Genomic DNA, 18,353 nt, shown 5'->3' with positions numbered 1-18,353 from the left:
GTAAATGAAAGTCAAGATATGGAAAGGTTGATTTGTTTTTAATTGTTTTTACTTTTTTGTATTTTGTATTTTTTGTTTCTTTTTCTTTTCTTTATTCTTTCAACTTTTTTGAAACTTTAATAAATATTTTTTTTTTTTTTTAAAGAAAAAGTGTAAGAATTACCTCTGGCTCATAGCGAATGATGATATTAAAATCCATCAGGAAAGGGATGTTGTTGACGGTAAATCTTAACCCCGCTCCATTCCGAACTCGTGCAAAACCCGGCCCTGACCATGTCACAGGTTTTCCAGGAACAGACTCTCTAATAACAACATCCAGAGCAGGGTTCCTGCCAAACAGAATTGAATCCTGAAAGGATAGATTTGTGTTTTAAATATCACATTTATTCAGGAAACAAAATGAACCCTGTCTTGCTAGGTGTAGAACTACACACACTCTTAGCCAGGGTAGCCACGAACTCTTGCATTTCCCCTCTTCAAAGCCTATTCTTGAGTAGAAGGTCCCCTGCCAGTCCCATAAGTCCTTTGTGAAGAGGGAAGATGAGTTAGGCCAGCTTCAAGTTAATTGAAGTTAGGCCATTAGGGCCTTCTTACAATCAGGGCGGATCTACACTTTAAGCTTATAATGTTAAAAATGTGTTATTAAAATGTGACACGAGAGGGCGTTGCAGAGCAGTGAGCCACCACCAATGGGAAACTGCATTAAATGTTTTAAGCATAAATAAATATAATGTTCTAGAAGATCAATGTAGATCCAGCCAGGGAATGGCTCAGCCTGTCAGTGTCCACCTTAGGGTCAATGTTGCCTTTATAGCACTCAGCAGGGAAGGTGATGGGGGACAAAGTCAGTGGGCTGTGCCTTCCATTGGCTATTGTTGGCCTCCCTGCCTTCTGTTCCACCATTCTCAGTGAGCACCAACCACGACTGAGTACAGTGGTGCCTCGCAAGACGAAATTAATCCATTCCGCGAGTCTCTTCGTCTAGCGGTTTTTTCGTCTTGCGAAGCAAGCCCATTGACAGCTTAGCGGATTAGCGCTATTAGCAGCTTAGCGGCTTTTAGCGGCTTAGCGGTTTAGCGGATCAGCTGATAAGCGGCTTAGCGGCTTAGAAAAAGGGGGGGGGGGAGGGAAAAAAACCCGCAGGAACTCGCAAGACATTTTCGCCTTGCAAAGCAAGCCCATAGGGAAATTCGTTTTGCGAAGCGCCTCCAAAACGGAAAACCCTTTTGTCTAGCGAGTTTTCCGTCTTGCGAGGCATTCGTCTTGCGGGGCACCACTGTATAGGTAGACAAAACAAATGAGAGGGGTGGCAAAGATGAGCAGGGGTTCTGCCTCCACTTAAACCTAAATGGATGAGGAACATGGACTCCATATCCTCGTTTGTTTCGACACCAGGTGTATACCCATGCAGATTCTCAAACCTTTATTGGCATATGTACAAGATTCCAGTAGTGTTCAATGCAAATAAACACCACTCATTAAAAAAAAAACCACTTGCATCTAACAGTTAAGTTAATGTTGTATAGCATTCACAAATACAGTCGTACCTTGGAAGTCGAACAGAATCTGTTCCTGAAGTCCGTTTGACTTCCAAAACTTTCGGAAACCAAGGCACAGCTTCTGATGGACTGCAGGAAGCAGCTTCTGATGGACTGCAGCAGCCCCGTCGAATGTTCAGGTTCCAAAAAATGTTTGCAAACTGGAACACTCACTTCCGGGTTTGCGGCATTCGGGAGCCAAAACGTCCAAGTACCAAGGCGTTCAGGATCCAAGGTACGACTATACTCACTGAGTGTTGCAGAAACCTGGCTACTATCTCCATCCAGGTTATCAGCAATATTCCTTATATCTCAGCAGAATAACACATAATCAGGAATATGTGTGAACTATGCAGAACATAAATAGTTTTTTAAATTTTACTTTACACCCTTGATATCTTAGTATTTCAGGCCAACATGTCAGTGCATTATGACCAGATTAATTACATTTCTTTGAGATATCTTATGTCAATCTTGACTCACAATAGTGAAAGATCTACAGGCTCCTAGGCCTCCTACCAGAGATCCAGGGATTGAATGCGGAACTTTATACATACAAACCAAGCGTCAGTAAATTCTCAAATCCTCTCACCAATAACCTAAGAGGTTACTCATTGTTTTGCACAAGCCATAAGCTACAGATAATGTGAAGTGACTCAAATAAGGCACATATACTACAGTTCTCCAAGGATCCTACCCCAGACTTTTAAGAGATGGGTTTCCCTTCCTTGAAATCCCTTACAAACCAATTAATGGGACATTCGTGTTACCTGTCCAACGGCTGCTTTTCTTATGCCTCGTTTCTTGTTTCTGTTCAATACGATCTTTCCATTTTCAATTTTGAAATCATAACCTTGTTGCCGAAAATAGACATCACACCATGGTAAAGCTGTGGGCTGAACCTTATAAACAGGTGTTTTAAGTGGTGGAAGTGTCAAAATGCTGGTTTTCTTTGGTTTTTTAGTTGACACACAAACACAATCAAACAATGGACAACTAGGAAAGCAATGAATCTGCATAATTAATAGTCTAAACAATATATTATTCTCCATGTCAAGGAACTTTGTACTACTAACCAACTTACAAAGAGAACTCTGCTTAACTTGGGGTGGGGATCTAAATCCAAGAAAATCAAACTTATAATTTTTAAACCGTAATCATGTTAATTAAGGAAGGGAATAAAAAGAGAAAAATAAGAAGTGGGCACAACTACTGATTAGCTATGAAGTTTTATAACTTTAGGGCAGAGGTACTGGGTGGATAATTGTGCTGTTTCTATTGTTAAACAATTGGGAGTAAAAGAAAAGAAATAATACTTGCCTATTTATTGCCAATCACCCAGAGATTTACCAGTAGATCCAGATCTACCTTCTCTCCACTGCCAGATTCCAGCATGCAGGTTGCTCACCAGGGCAAGACAATCTGAGCATATAACGCCAATCCTGGCCAACTGCACTGGCTGCCAATTAGTTTCTAAGCCCAATTCAGAGAGCTGGTATTGACCCATAAAGCCTTAAATGGCTCAGGACTGCAGTACCTCAAGGACCTCCTCTCTCCATGTGAACTGACCCTGCGATCATCCTCTCAGGCCCTTATTCATGTGCCCCCTCAAAAGGTCTGGAGGATGGCAACATGAGAAAAGGGCCTTCTCTGCAGTGGCTCCCCGTCTGTGGAACGCTTTCCTCAAGGAGGCTTGCATGGCACCAACATCATTTATATTTAGGCATCAGGCAAAAACTCTCCTCTGTAACCAGGTCTTTGGCCTTTACCTATCTATGACCATTTAGAAGTGTGTGGGATGTTTCTAATGTCTTTCCTTTCCCCTTGGTTTTAATGTATCTTGTGTGAGGTTTTCTGTCTGTCTGTTTGGTTGGTTGTAAGTCGCTTTGGGTTGCCCTGGACAAGATAAAGAGACTAACTACCGTATTTTTTGCTCTATAAGACTCACTTTTTCCCTCCTAAAAAGTAAGGGGAAATGTTTGTGCGTCTTATGGAGCGAATGCAGGCTGCGCAGCTATCCCAGAAGCCAGAACAGCAAGAGGGATTGTTGCTTTCACTGCGCACCGATCCTTCTTGCTGTTCTGGCTTCTGAGATTCAGAATATTTTTTTCCTTGTTTTCCTCCTCCAAAAACTAGGTGCGTCTTATGGTCTGGTGCGTCTTATAGAGCGAAAAATACGGTAACAAACAAACAAACAAACAAACAAACAGAAACACAACCGTGCTTAAAAGTACATCTTACTACATCCCATACACAGACGGATTTTTGCGGTAACATCGTCTATAAATATTGTAAATAACATAAATTAAAATATACTACCATTCAATCAACATCTTTCCTACTTCCCCTCTCACTTCTGTTTCTGCTCTGACTCCCCTCTTTAGGTTTGATCTATAGTACCACAACTGCACTTTGAATATGGGAAAGGTAAAGGTAAAGGACCCCTGACAGTTGTCCAGTCGCAAACGACTCTGGGGTTGCGGCGCTCATCTCACTTTACTGGCCGAGGGAGCCAACATTTGTCCGCAGAGAGTTTTTCGGGTCATGTGGCCAGCATCACTGAGCTGCTTCTGGTGAACCAGAGCAGTGCATGGAAACGGCGTTTACCTTCCTGCCAGTGTGGTACCTATTTATCTACTTGCTCTTTTGGCATGCTTTTGAACTGCTAGGTTGGCAGGAGCTGGGACTGAGCAACAGGAGCTCACCCTGTTGCTGGGGTTTGAACTGCCGACCTTCTGATCAGCAAGCCCAACAGTAGTTTAGACCACCCGCGTCCTCTATGAATATGAATATGGGAAGTAACGCCAAATAAAATACCAAAGGTGAAGATCCTGGGAGTGGCATCGAGTCTTCGGCTTCATATATATAATAGTCCAAAGGTAAGAAGAAGTAGCCTAGGGCTGGCTCAGAACACTGACGGCCCACGATGTTCGGAAGGCACTCACACTGACCATTAGTAGGCGTGCACCTAGCAGAAAAGAGAGGACGATGAAACAGTACAAAAACTGCACAGCCATGGACAAATCGCAATACATTCTTTCTTTATGTTGGTGTTATTGCCCTATATTAGCAGAGGAGTCTCCCCAATACAGCTAGTAGCCTGTCGCACTGATGCTTGAATCTAATCCCTAAATTCACTCTTGCCATTTCCAATGACTCTAATGGCAAAGGAAAGAAGGGCAAAAATCTGCACCACTTTCAGTGGGAGTTTGTGGCCTAACATTTCTTAGATGTTAAATGAAGCATTTGAAACAGGAATTCATAGACTTACAAGTTATTGTGGGCACCACCAATGTCACAGCCACAGGGAGAACATCCGTGTAGATTGCTCCCAAGGCCCCAGTATCCTTGCTGCAGTAAAATAAAAACGGAAACCGGTTAACCCCATGTTATGTACTGAGTCGAATAGGATCCAAACTGCAGCAGTCTGATTGGTCCTAGAACAATAGGATCCAAAAGGCAGCAGCCTGATTGGTCCTAGAATAATAGGATTCAGAATGCAGCAGTATGATTGGTTGGCAGGAACCACCCAATCATGCTCCAGATAGAAGTGAATCCACAACCTGATTGGCTTACAGTAGAATTTCGGAATTAGCCAATCATGTGCAGCCAATTTTGTAAATAATGTATATAAAGCAGATACTTTGAGGGGACATTCATTCATCCCTCCTCACCACTATGAGCTGAATAAAGAGCATGAAATCACTTTGCGACTCTGAGTATATTTCACCCCATTTGACATTAAAAATCGTTTTACTTACTGAAGCTTTTGATTCTGTTCCATTCTCCGGAGATGGAGAACCTGTGGCCCTACAGATCTCATCGGGCTCCAACTTCCATAAGCTCCAGCCAGTATGGCCAATAGGGCTGAAAGATGGAAAATGAAGCCCAGCAATATCTGGAGAGTCATAGGTCCCCTACACCTGCTAAGGAACATTGAGCGTATGAACAGATTAACATGGAAAGGGGTGCAGGTGGGAGGACCCTGCTTCAAAAATGGGAACAGGCTAAGTAAAGAGTTGGGTTGAATTTCCCTGCTTTCAGTCCTAGATCGGACTCCCACCCTCTCCAAAAGTGGCATGCGCAAAACCCAGATGGGCTTTTCTGGGCCTGTAATCTAGCAGCAAGCCATGTTTCTTGGGTTCTCCCTATGGCAGTACACTAACTCTGATCCCTGTTTCCTTAGCAATTTGTAAAAGACAAAGAATTCTCATCTGAATACCAAGGATTGCCACTTTGACCTTTGCTTCATCACTTCCACAGCAGAAGAGACTTTTCAAAAGGTAAAAGACAAACCCACGGGAACTTTTGTCAACGCAGAATACTGCGGTATCTGTCTCCGAACCTCTCGCAGGTACCTACAGGGCATTCCTCACAATGTTGCCCAGTGGCAAACCGCTGGCACAGACACTCTCCAGTCACTGGGTTGCAAGCAGAGAAAGACAAGCTTCCTGAAGGGTTGCAGCTGCAGGCTGAAAGGACACAAAAGAACCACCATCTCTGTGAGCCTCCCTTCACATGCAGCGGTGATGAGCCCTCAGTAGAAATAAACCTTCCAAGGCGGAAAACACCCTCTGCCTCCAGCAACCTTCATTCCAAGGACACAAATCCCAAGGGATGTGGTGGCAGGACACCTGACCTCTCTTACCACTCAAGAAACAGGTGTGCATAACAATATATAGTTCTGAAAAAGCCATGGAATACAATGGACTTCCATTTGTTATGTATTTCTGACACGTTTGCAATTGTCAGTAGGGTAAAATGCACGGCTAGGGGATGTAAAAGATCCTTTCCCCCCTTCATTTCCTCTGAGTTTTATAATACAGCGTTTGCTTTAAGGGGAAAAAAAAAGTTCTACAATCTCTTGGTTGTGTGGCTATTCCCTCCCCCCCACAGGTGGAATAAATGAAGACAACGGAGACAGAGTTTTAGGTTAATGGGCGAAAATGGCCACAACTTTATTGATTACAGGAAAGAAGGGTATTGGCTTTAGGCATTGGCCCTAACCGACTATCCGGTCTGACCGGGAAGGGTTAAACACCAACAGGGGGAGCCACCCGAGATGCATATCCCTAGGCGCTCCCCGAGGGGTTACCGCTCGGGGGCGCGCTTTAGGCCCTAGCCTCCGTAGGTTTCGGACGAGGCGTCGCCCCTCGGAGTCCTTTAACGAACTACCCTTCAAGCATTGGGGGAGGTGATGGCATTCCTCCCCCCCAACCTCATCTGCATGATAATACCCCGGCCAATGCCTACCGCCAAAACCGAGGGAGTTGTGACGATTTGCTACGAGGTAGGCGAAAAAACCAAGTGGCTCACAAAACCAGCCAATTAGCCAAATGGAAAAACTCCTACCAGGCCCCTTGCGGCGACCAGCCGAATCCCATAGCAAGGTCAGTGGCAAAACCTAAAGGGCGGGTGGGTGGGAAACCGCGTCGTCTCCAGGGAAGAAAGGGGGCGAGCCAGGGGCTGCCCTGACCTTAAGTGGCCTTACGAAGTCCCGCCCCTGCCACCAGCCGATTGGCTGGCGCCACAGGGTATGCTAATTGGGTGAATCCCTGTCTCCTGCGAGGCTGACGCCAGCCTCGCGAGAGCGAGTGTGGGCGGGGTCGTGATCCCACAACCCCCCCTTCTCCTGAAGATCGGAAGGGGCATTGCAGTACTGAACGAATGAAATGATTATGGCCTGGTTAAACCATAGTTTGCAGCAAGCCATAGTTTAATGCGAACGAGCTGCATACTAGTGTGGTTCATGTGGTGGTGCTGCTACACCACACTGAAACAAGCAAGAGTCTGGCTTCTCACATTGCCTTGACCTGGGCTTGCAGTTTGCGTTTCTCCTGCAGGAGCAGGGGAGGAGTACCACGCGAACTTTAAGCAGCGTTCACCAGAATGCTTGCATTTGCCAACACCTTGAACCAAGGTTTGTTTCAAACTACGGCTTAATGTGACGTACAGACTGAGCCAGTTTTAAGGCAGGTGTGTTCTGATACTCAAAGCCTTTAATGGGGAGAAGGGGAAGGAGAAAGAAAGAAAGAAAAACGTACGCTGACAGCCAAGAGGATCACTTCCACTCAGCCCATAGTAGTTTGGCTTGCACTTGTCACAATGAACTCCTTCGACGTTTTCCTTGCAGTGGCATTGGCCAGCAATGGTTCCAAGAAATGGGTCTGTACGATCCTCGCACAGCCCATTGTACAATGTACCTTCAGGGTCACATTCACAAGCTATGGACAGATAGGCAGTCACAGATGTAAGTGGGAAACAGTTAAATGGAAGCATTCACAGGCCGGAAATGTTAGCAAGCAGTGGCGCAGCGTGGGGGGTGCAGGGGGGGGCCGGCCGCAACGGGTGCAACATCTGGGGGGCGCTCGCTCGCGCTCGCAGCTCTCTGCCCCCTGCTAAAATCCACGGGTTAGGGGGTGCAAATTACTTGCCTTGCCCTGGGTGCTGACAACCCACGCTACGCCACTGTTAGCAAGTCACTGCAATAGTCAACCTTGATACGGCTAAACTCACCCCTATATCCTTTTAGTGAAAAGCTCAAATTTAATATATGCTTGCTTAGGGAAAGGGTCTGAAATTAATATCACAGAGCAGTCGACTCCTTGACTGTAAGAGAATATGAAACAGCACAATAGCGAGGAGTGCAAATTGTATACATTTTTATACTCCTGTGGAGTCGGACCTCCAAATCCAAACAGGATGACTATGATGAAGTAGGGATAATTTGCCAGAAAAAAAAGATTTGAGTGTGGAATGAAATATATGGGCCAAGTTTAGGGCCTACCTTGTTGTCTTAAAGAAAGAGGAGCCCTATTCAGGCAATACAGCCACAAAGGAGCAATATAAATACAGAGATGGGATGAGAATGCATCTTTAGCTTCTTCCATCGCACAGCTCCTTCCAGTTTACCTGTGTTCTGTAGCGGGGAGCCTTTTCTATTTATGGAGGATCCACGTGAAACGAAGAACCCTGGAAGATCGCAACTCTTCGTAACACAAATGGCAGAAAAGGCTCTCCACTGCAGAAGCGGCACTAGAATATGGGGCAACTAGAAGAAGCTGTGTTATGATGGAGCCATGCCCCACTCTAGAATTTTTCCACTTGCGTTGGCCGCTCATGGCTAGAGGGGATGTTGTCCTATGTCTTTCTCCCAGAATTCATTTTTTGGTACTCTGCATCTTAAAAGGTCTTTAAAAGCAGAGGTGTTTCCCATTGCATATGTGCCTGATCATTCCTAATCTAGTTCAGATTTTCCACATTTTCTAAATCAGCTCGTGTACAACTTGCTGGTCTGGGCCCCTGCTGTTTAGCATCTTGGATCACCGATACAAAATACTTGATTTGGGACGCAGGTGGCGCTGTGGGTTAAACCACAGAGCCTAAGACTTGCTGATCAGAAGGCTGGCGGTTCGAATCCCCACGACGGGATGAGCTCCCGTTGCTTGGTCCCTGCTCCTGTCAACCTAGCAGTTCGAAAGCACGTCAAAGTGCGAGTAGATAAATAAGTACTGCTCCAACGGGAAGGCAAATGGCGTTTCCGTGCGCTGCTCTGGTTCGCCAGAAGCGGCTTAGTCATGCTGGCCACATGACCTGGCCAATAAAGCAAGATGAGCGCCGCAACCCCAGAGTCGGTCACAACTGGACCTAATGGTCAGGGGTCCCTTTACCTTTACCTAAGCAAATGCCACGAGTTGGATCCAGACTGTGCAAACTGAATTTAGATCCCATTGAGATCAATGGGACGAGTAAATCATTGCTTTCAGTAGGAATGGCATTCGACTAACTGAGGCCTGGGTCCAGCTCTATGGGTCATCATCTAGAAAAGGTCATACACTTACGGATACATGCACGAGGGTCCGAAATTGTCCTCTCTGGGTCTTGATAAAAGAAAAGCTTGCAGCGATCACAGTGCTGCCCCATGGTATTATGCTGACAATCTTCGCATACCCCACCACTGATGCGGTTATTAGAAAGGTACACGGCCATATCAAAGTGGCAGTTTTCAGAATGACCATTGCACTCACACTCTGAAACAGAAGACAAAAACAGAGGCATACGTATGATGTAGACAGAGACAGGGACACAGCGAACCCAATCCCTTAACGGTATGTTCATCCAAGTATACGAAAAACAGACTCTGAATTCTACTGTAGCTTCAATAACTTTGCATGAGGAACCATGGATAGCTCTTGAGTGGACAGGCACTTTCAACAGAGAGTTAAGCCTATCAATGCACAGCACTTCCAAGCACCGCACGGCGATGGCTGACTGCTATTTGCAAGACTGGTAACAACGAAGTAAATCACTTTGAGGTACTTTGGCAAGCATTTTCCTGCGATCCTTCTGCTGGCCTCCAGGGAGCATCATTGTAGAAATCTTTGCACCTCTCACAGGACAAGCCGTCTGTGTTGTGCTCGCAGAGGCAGCTCCCATGGACCTGCAGCATGTCAACAGCAAATTTAAAACACAGTTATCATCTGTGCTTTTCTTTCCTGGGATGTGATTCAACAGAAATGTCTCTCATCCATGTCCTGCAGAAATTAACTGGGTGTGCATAGCTCAGTTGGTTAGAGCGTGGTGCTGAGAACACCAAGGTTGCAGGTTCGATCTCCGAATGGGACAGCTGCATGTGTCTACATTGAGGGGGTTGGACTAGATCAGTGGTGTCCAAACATTTTTAAAAGAGGGCCAGATTTGATGAAGTGAAGGGCCGTGAGGGCTGCCAAACCAAAGTTGTTGACCTTTTTTAAGGATTGAGGGGTTGTTGAGCTTTTTTATGATTTTACCCCAAAGTTGTTGACCTTTTTCTAGGGTTAAAGTTGGGGTTTTTTAAGGATTTTACCCCAGGAAATAAACTGCCAGGGTGAGGAACCTCATGGATTACGTTTGTCGCATACTCTTCATTGCTTACACGCAAATGCTTCTTATCCAAATCTTTATCGTCTTTTTTATAAAAGCGACTTCTTCGTAATGTAATCAGCCCAATCTACACTCACACAGGCAGCATCATAATTGGGGAATTCCAAGATCTCTGCTGGGTCCCAGTCAGCTCTCAGTTCTGGCAGCTAAAGGGGGAACTTCTCACCTTATTGATGCAAAGCTCCAAAATGTATTTTGTATAGTTAAGCTTCTACCTCTATCTTCAGTACTTTTTTTTTTACTTTATTGCTATGGCTAGTGGCTGATTCAAATAAAGATTATTCTGATCTGATCCGACCATCAACACATACAACCATTAGCAAGGTTGGAGACACACACACCCCCGAGGTTTGCAGAAGTACAAAATGGTGGTGTTGTGGGATGACCCCAAAACAGTCCAATGAAAACCAAGCATGATCAGGGCCCACAGAATGCCGATTTAGGCTTCATACATGCTATGCTTTTAAACCACATTCAAAGCACATTTTCTCCCTCAAAGGATTCTCGGCACTGTAGTATTTTATGGGTTGCTGGGACTGTAACTCTGTGAGGGGTAAAATTATAGTGTTCAGAATTTGGCAGGGGGTGGGGGAGTAGAGAAATAGGCTTTCAATGTGCTTCAAAGGAATAGTGTCATCACAATCTTACTTTTAGTGGTAGTGTTACAGAAGGGAACATAAAAACATAATTAATGGAATGGAATACGTTGGAGAGGGCATTAGTGACTGGCTGGCTGGCACCATGAACAGAAGCACTTCACGCAGGAACATTTTACTGCAGGTTGCATTTGTAGCTGAATAATTTTTACATTTTTAAATCACTGGTCACTTCCCTCTTTCTTTTTTTCTTATACAAACTATTCTAGGCAAGTTAAGAATTATTGCATTTATCTATAAACAATTCAAGTCTACACACAGCACTGGCTATTAACTAAATTATATCCGCATAATTACAGCTGTGGCATTTTCCTGCTATTAGCCAAATATGATCTAATTACTCTTAGGAGTATCTCTGCAGTACCATAGAGAAGCTGGATTCTTTTTGCCTCTAATAAAGTGTCAAGAATGAGAAGATTTGTGACGTACCATTCCAGGCTCATGGAAAACATCACCCCTCAGATTTTGCACTGGGCCACAGTAGCTGGCGTGACCATTGCAAAAACAGCTTCCGCGAACTATCATCTCGTAAAGCGCATAGTAGTATTTTTCCAGAGGATCACGCCACTTTTGTCCGAGTAAAGTATCGCCAAGCGTGTGAAGCTTAGTAAAGTTTATTCTCAGGTTTGTTAAGGTAATGAGCTCTGTGAGCAAGGACAAGAAATAACTGGTTAACTGACCTCAACACTGAGTTGATGCAATTCAAGCACAACAGCAGAGATCATTCAGGGTATGACTAAAGGGTTAATTCTGTTATTAGAGGGTGGAGGCGGAGGTGTTGCTTAGCAACCAGGCAGAGTGGCATGGTCTTTGCTGAGCTAGCGCATGTTCTGATTGGATGTCTCCCTGCTATGTACAAGTTCTGAACTGAGAAAGGCAAAACCTCTCTGCTTCTTTCTCTTCAAGTTCCACGCCATTTTTGTTCAGTTTTGAGCAGTAAAGTGTTTTTTCCCCCCTTTTCTCTCCGAACCGTGTTTTTTATTTATGTGATTTGCTAACAATGTGAACATACAATGCTGCCTTATATACCAAGTCAGACATTTGTCCCCACCATGTCGAAGATTGAATACTTCAGATGACCATGGCCCTCCAGAGTCTTCTCCGTCCTTTCCACCTTGCTCCATCACAAAATTCAACTTGGTACTTTCTATGTGTAAAGCAGATGTAGGGAAAATTTGGCCCACTTGTTGCTAAACTACAACTCCCATCAGTCACAGCAAGCATGACCAATGGCCAGGGATGATGGGAGTTGTAGTTTAGCAACATCTGGACTGTTAAAGGTTCATCACACCCAGTGTAAAGCATCCTTTGCTACTGAGCTTTGGCCCTTGCCACTTAAAATACCCAAGTATAGTAGCTCTACCATAGTTGTAAACATGCCAATCTTTGCTGAAGGCAGCAGAGTGCCATGGCAGTATACATTTAGGGGTAGCCAAGGTGGTATCTTCCAGATGTTGTTGGCAGCCTACGCAGCGGTCAGGGAAGATCAGAGTTTGAGACCATCAATATCTGGATCTTGGCTATTTCTGCATTAGTATTTTGCATGAAAGCAAAAGAATTTTTAAAGGCATTATGAAACTCCAAACTACCTTGGATGTATGGGGCGTAGGGATCTTCAGTTTCAAAGCTGGGATCCAGAGCTTTAAAAACAACCTGTAGAAATGCAATGAAGATTTATACTGTCATTGTAAAAGTAAATGACTTACCGTATTTTTCCGTGTATAACATGCCCCCATGTATACGATGACCCCTATTTTTGGGGACCGCAAAAAAGGGGGGCGGGATATTGCCTAGAGTTGTTCAGCTTGGGGGGGGGGGCAGAGATTGCCCAGAGTTATTGAGCCGCCAATCACTCTACAGCATGCCCGCCGGTAAAAATCGCACACATCACCGTGGCCACCAATCGTCTGTACACTAGCCGCCAAAAATCAACACCCAATTGCCACAGCAAATCACCAACAACCAATCACAAGCCCAATCGCCTGTCCCCCCTCTGCTATCTGTGTATAATACAACCCGCAATTTTTGCCTTTTATTTCTAAGGAAAAAATGTTGTCTTATACATAGAAAAGTACGGTAACTGGAATATGTTCTTACATAAGAAATGCATAGCTAAGGACTACACCACTGAAGCCTAAATAAACATTATAACTAAGTCCTTACGATGAAATGAACTCAAAGAAGAGGCATACCTCCCCTTCAGTGGAGGGCTCGATATCCGAATAGCTTGAGTCACAAACAACATCTCCAACAGTGGTGGCTGGCCTCGAAGGAATATCAGGAAAAGAAGTAGCACAGTCTTGCGCAAAATATCTAAACACTTTCCAGGTTTGACCATAATCTGTGGAGCGTTCCACCAACATTGCTGCCGGCCGAAATGTCTGTGAAGAGAGAGAACCTCATTCAGATCACTCCCACCATAATGGCCACTTCAGTCCTCAGTGGCACCAGAGGAAAACCTGCATCTGTGGACTCCCAGATGTGTCCTCATTTACAGTGAGCTAGTCTTGGGCAGGATTCAGATTCTGACATGCCACTACAAATGTTTCTCGAGCATTCGCTAAATGATAGCGAAGCTACCCAGCGATAGATTTTCGTTCCTCAGCTCCATGTCCAAACTCAAATTATCTAAGCGTTATGTCAATTTTAAATTCCCAGTTGTGTTAACAATGGTTTCATGTTAGTGAAAGTGACTCTCTTAAATAATGTGTTTTATAAAAGATTTAAAATTCCTATTTATTGCTGCTATGATGAAAAGCCACTGAAATGAATAAAAAGAATACGCCCTCCTTTGGCAATCCTCACAGAACTCTAGCCCAATGGTTGCCATTAATCTGATTTGAATTAATTCTATAATGAAATGATTTTAGAATGTTGTATCATTTTACTGTTGTTAGCCACTCTGAGCCCGGCTTCGGCTGGGGAGGGCGGGATATAAATAAATTATTATTATTATTATTATTATTATTATTATTATTATTATTATTATGCTTATCAGTGGATGAACATGACTGGCTTGCCATAGACTGCCCATGGTTGGAACTCATCAGGAACAAAGTGTTCATTTGTTTCTTTTTTAACATTACCTGCATCTCAACAGACATTCTTCGCAAAATTGTTACAAATTACACATCAAAACATAAACAATAAAAACAGATTTCAAAGCCACTTAAAACATCTATTTCTTAATACCAATAAAAACCAGCAAAGCGAGGTGGGGGGGGAATAGCCCAGTGTAATTTAAACATACGAAACAAGATCACAACACTATTTCGACATCTCAGGTTACAGTTCACCACTGAATGCCATGAGAAAAAGTTGTGTCTTCACAATACAGTGGTGCCCCGCAAGACGAACGCCTCGCAAGACGGAAAACCCGCTAGACGAAAGGGTTTTCCGTTTTGGAGGCGTTTCGCCAAACGAATTTCCCTATGGGCTTCCTTCGCAAGACGAAAATGTCTTGCGAGTTCCTGCAGGGTTTTTTTCCCTTTCCCCCCCCTTTTCCTAAGCCGCTTATCAGCTGATCCGCTAAAAGCCGCTAAACCGCTAATAGCGCTAATCCGCTAAGCTGTCAATGGGCTTGCTTCGCAAGACAAAAAAACCGCTAGACGAAGAGCCTCACGGAACGGATTAATTTCGTCTTGCGAGGCACCACTGTAGCTTGTAAGGATTGAGGGATGGGCTTCTCTGGTTTCACCAGAGAAAAGGCCTTATTCCATGTGCCTGCCAGCCTAATTTCCTTTGTTGGCAGGTCTATGAAGCAGATCTTAAGGCATGGGTTGGTTGATTTAAAGAGTTCTTTAAATAACTGTGTCCCAAACTCTTCAGGGCTTTGAAGTTCATCACCGGCACTTAGGTCTGGAAGTGCCATTGTAACCAGTGGGATTGGTCCAATATAGATATAATATGTTCCATAAGGCGCCTAAGATTTCCAGTTTAAACTGTAGAGCGGAAGGGGAAAAGGACCCTTTTCTGCCTCCCCACTTCCAGCTCCTGTCTGAAGACTGGAAAAGAGACCCTCTTAAGAATATTAGTGGGGTGGGCAGGGGAAGGACTAGATTGTGTGAAAAATGAACAAAATATTTTAGCTGCAGTTCATTCATTTTCAGCACTGTATTCTTGTTATAAAAAAGCGCACCTAGACATTCCATTGTTGCACCCACAACCTCGGTTTAAGGTGCTGTTTAACTCCTAGCTTTCATGTCTCAGTTTCTAACACTGCCCCATGCAGAGCACATTGTAGTAGTCAGGCCTGGCTATCACTACTGTGTGGATAACGTGAGACACTGTCTATCTTTTCTCAAGAAGGCAAAGGAACTGAAGCCAATAAAAACCAACCCAGCTACTGCTGTTGCCTCTTAGCCTCAACAGCACTGCTAAAATGCAAATTTGATCCTTGGGGGGGAATGTACTCATAACAATCTTTCATCTGGGTTTTCCCCACCCACAGCACTTCTATCTTATCTGGATTAATCTCAGTTTCCAACCCAAACTTGCCTCAAGGTGCCAATCCAGAAGTTCAATTTGGGATGAGGAGATGGAAAACAGATGCAAAGTTGAGTGTCATCTGCATACTGATGACATTTCAACCCAAACCTCCAGATGACTTCCTCATTAAGATTAACAAAGTACGAAGATTTGAAGTCCAATACCTATCACACCTAGGGCTTGCCGATCGAAAGGTCGGCGGTTCGAATCCCTGCGGCGGGGTGCGCTCCCGCTGCTCGGTCCCAGCGCCTGCCAACCTAGCAGTTCGAAAGCACCTCCGGGTGCAAGTAGATAAATAGGGACCGCTTACCAGCGGGAAGGTAAACGGCGTTTCCGTGTGCGGCTCTGGCTCTGGCTCTGGCCAGAGCAGCGATGTCATGCTGGCCACGTGACCCGGAAGTGTCTCCGGACAGCGCTGGCCCCTGGCCTCTTAAGTGAGATGGGCGCACAACCCCAGAGTCTGTCAAGACTGGCCCGTACGGGCAGGGGTACCTTTACCTTTTACCTATCACATAATAGCCAGTCCTTCATGTAATAACCAGTGCTTCCATCTGACTGTTACTTAAACTCTAAAGGACAGCATATGCAAGGGTTATCCTTATCATAAAACAACACTCTGAGGTAGTCCCCAAATCACCCTGGGAGCTTCATGGGCAGGTGAGGATTTAAATACAAGTACTTTAGCCACAATGCCCCTTCCGATCTTCAGGAGGAGGGGGGGTTGTGGGATCACGACCCCGCCCACACTCACTCTGCGAGGCTGGCGTCAGCCTCGCAGGAGACAGGGATTCACCCAATTAGCATACCCTGTGGTGCCAGCCAATTGGCTGGCGGCAGGGGCGGGCCTTCCTAGGGCCACTTAAGGTCAGGGCAGCCCCTGGCTCGCCCCCTTTCTTCCCTGGAGACGACGCAGTTTCCCACCCACCCGCCCTTTAGGTTTTGCCACTGACCTTGCTATGGGCTTCGGCTGGTCGCCGCTAGGGGACCTGGTAGGAGTTTTTCCATTTGGCTAATTGGCTGGTTTTGTGAGCCACTTGGTTTTTTCGCCTACCTCGTAGCAAATCGTCACAACTCCCTCGGTTTTGGCGGTAGGCATTGGCCGGGGTATTATCATGCAGATGAGGTTGGGGGGGAGGAACGCCATCACCTCCCCCAATGCTTGAAGGGTAGTTCGTTAAAGGACTCCAAGGGGCGACGCCTCGTCCGAAACCTACGGAGGCTAGGGCCTAAAGCGCGCCCCCGAGCGGTAACCCATCGGGGAGCGCCTAGGGATATGCATCTCGGGTGGCTCCCCCTGTTGGTGTTTAACCCTTCCCGGTCAGACCGGATAGTCGGTTAGGGCCAATGCCTAAAGCCAATACCCTTCTTTCCTGTAATCAATAAAGTTGTGGCCATTTTCGCCCATTAACCTAAAACTCTGTGTCCGTTGTCTTCATTTATTCCACCTGTGGGGGGGGGGAGGGAATAGCCACACAACACACAGATAGCACATTAAACAACAACATACATTGCACATCTGTGAAACTCCTTGGACACATTTCCTAGTCAACAGTTCAGACAGCTTGATTTTCCAAAGGAGTTTACACGGTTTAATTAAAGTCACTAGTCTATAAATCAATTTAAATATTACATGGTTATGTAGTTATGTGCAGGGTACCTTGAAAGTCAGGATAAGGTGGCTGAACTGAAACAGATTTTCTAAATCCAGCCTGATGCTGACATGGTCAACACCTGAAATGGAATGAAAAAAGCATCAAGTAGTACAAATTATCTATTTTATCTGATGAGTGTACGATATGGCAAACTGTACGAAAGAACATTAGGTGGAACACAGCTGGATCAGATCAAAAGCCTACCTTGGTCATAGAATCATAGAATCATAGAGTTGGAAGAGACCACAAGGGCCATCGAGTCCAACCCCCTGCCAAGCAGGAAACACCATCAGAGCACTCCTGACATATGGTTGTCAAGCCTCTGCTTAAAGACCTCCAAAGAAGGAGACTCCACCACACTCCTTGGCAGCAAATTCCACTGTCAAACAGCTCTTACTGTCAGGAAGTTCTTCCTAATGTTTAGGTGGAATCTTCTTTCTTGTAGTTTGGAACCATTGCTCCGTGTCCGCTTCTCTGGAGCAGCAGAAAACAACCTTTCTCCCTCCTCTATGTGACATCCTTTTATATATTTGAACATGGCTATCATATCACCCCTTAACCTCCTCTTCTCCAGGCTAAACATGCCCAGCTCCCTTAGCTGTTCCTCATAAGGGATCGTTTCCAGGCCTTTGACCATTTTGGTTGCCCTCCTCTGGACACGTTCCAGTTTGTCAGTGTCCTTCTTGAACTGTGGTGCCCAGAAATGGACACAGCACTCCAAGTGAGGTCTGACCAGAGCAGAATACAGTGGCACTATTACTTCCCTTGATCTAGATGCTATACTCCTATTGATGCAGCCCAGAATTGCATTGGCTTTTTTAGCTGCCGCGTCACACTGTTGGCTCATGTCAAGTTTGTGGTCAACCAAGACTCCTAGATCCTTTTCACATGTACTGCTCTCAAGCCAGGTGTCACCCATTTTGTTTTTTTTTGCCCAAGGTGTCACCCATCTCATTTTTTTTGCCCAAGTGCAATACTTTACATTTCTCCCTGTTAAAATTCATCTTGTTTGTTTTGGCCCAGTTCTCTAATCTGTCAAGGTCATTTTGAAGTGTGATCCTGTCCTCTGGGGTGTTAGCCACCCCTCCCAGTTTGGT

The 18,353-nt window shown here is 45.1% G+C and overlaps 1 protein-coding gene across 4 annotated transcripts in view; it reads right to left on the bottom strand.

Moving 5' to 3' along the window:
* The window catches only part of LAMB4 (laminin subunit beta 4), an 80,961-nt gene that overhangs the window by 35,941 nt on the left and 26,667 nt on the right, over positions 1 to 18,353 (bottom strand). For 3 of the 4 annotated variants that reach the window (XM_079993532.1, XM_079993533.1, XM_079993531.1), the window contains 12 exons: positions 17,262 to 17,335; positions 13,309 to 13,497; positions 12,706 to 12,769; positions 11,546 to 11,760; positions 9,858 to 9,978; positions 9,380 to 9,568; positions 7,583 to 7,762; positions 5,901 to 6,010; positions 4,810 to 4,889; positions 4,356 to 4,506; positions 2,309 to 2,440; positions 164 to 349 (listed from right to left, as the gene is read on the bottom strand). In XM_079993532.1, coding sequence (XP_079849658.1) covers positions 164 to 349; positions 2,309 to 2,440; positions 4,356 to 4,506; positions 4,810 to 4,889; positions 5,901 to 6,010; positions 7,583 to 7,762; positions 9,380 to 9,568; positions 9,858 to 9,978; positions 11,546 to 11,760; positions 12,706 to 12,769; positions 13,309 to 13,497; positions 17,262 to 17,335 — 1,691 coding nt within the window. Of the gene's footprint in view, positions 1 to 163; positions 350 to 2,308; positions 2,441 to 4,355; positions 4,507 to 4,809; positions 4,890 to 5,900; positions 6,011 to 7,582; positions 7,763 to 9,379; positions 9,569 to 9,847; positions 9,979 to 11,545; positions 11,761 to 12,705; positions 12,770 to 13,308; positions 13,498 to 17,261; positions 17,336 to 18,353 lie in introns of those variants that run through there. The other variant, XM_079993534.1, reaches the window with a different exon arrangement.

The sequence above is a fragment of the Podarcis cretensis genome (assembly GCF_951804945.1).
Source record: "Podarcis cretensis genome assembly, chromosome: 10".
NCBI classification, from domain to species: domain Eukaryota; kingdom Metazoa; phylum Chordata; class Lepidosauria; order Squamata; family Lacertidae; genus Podarcis; species Podarcis cretensis.
This window is presented reverse-complemented; position numbering and strand designations above follow the sequence as displayed.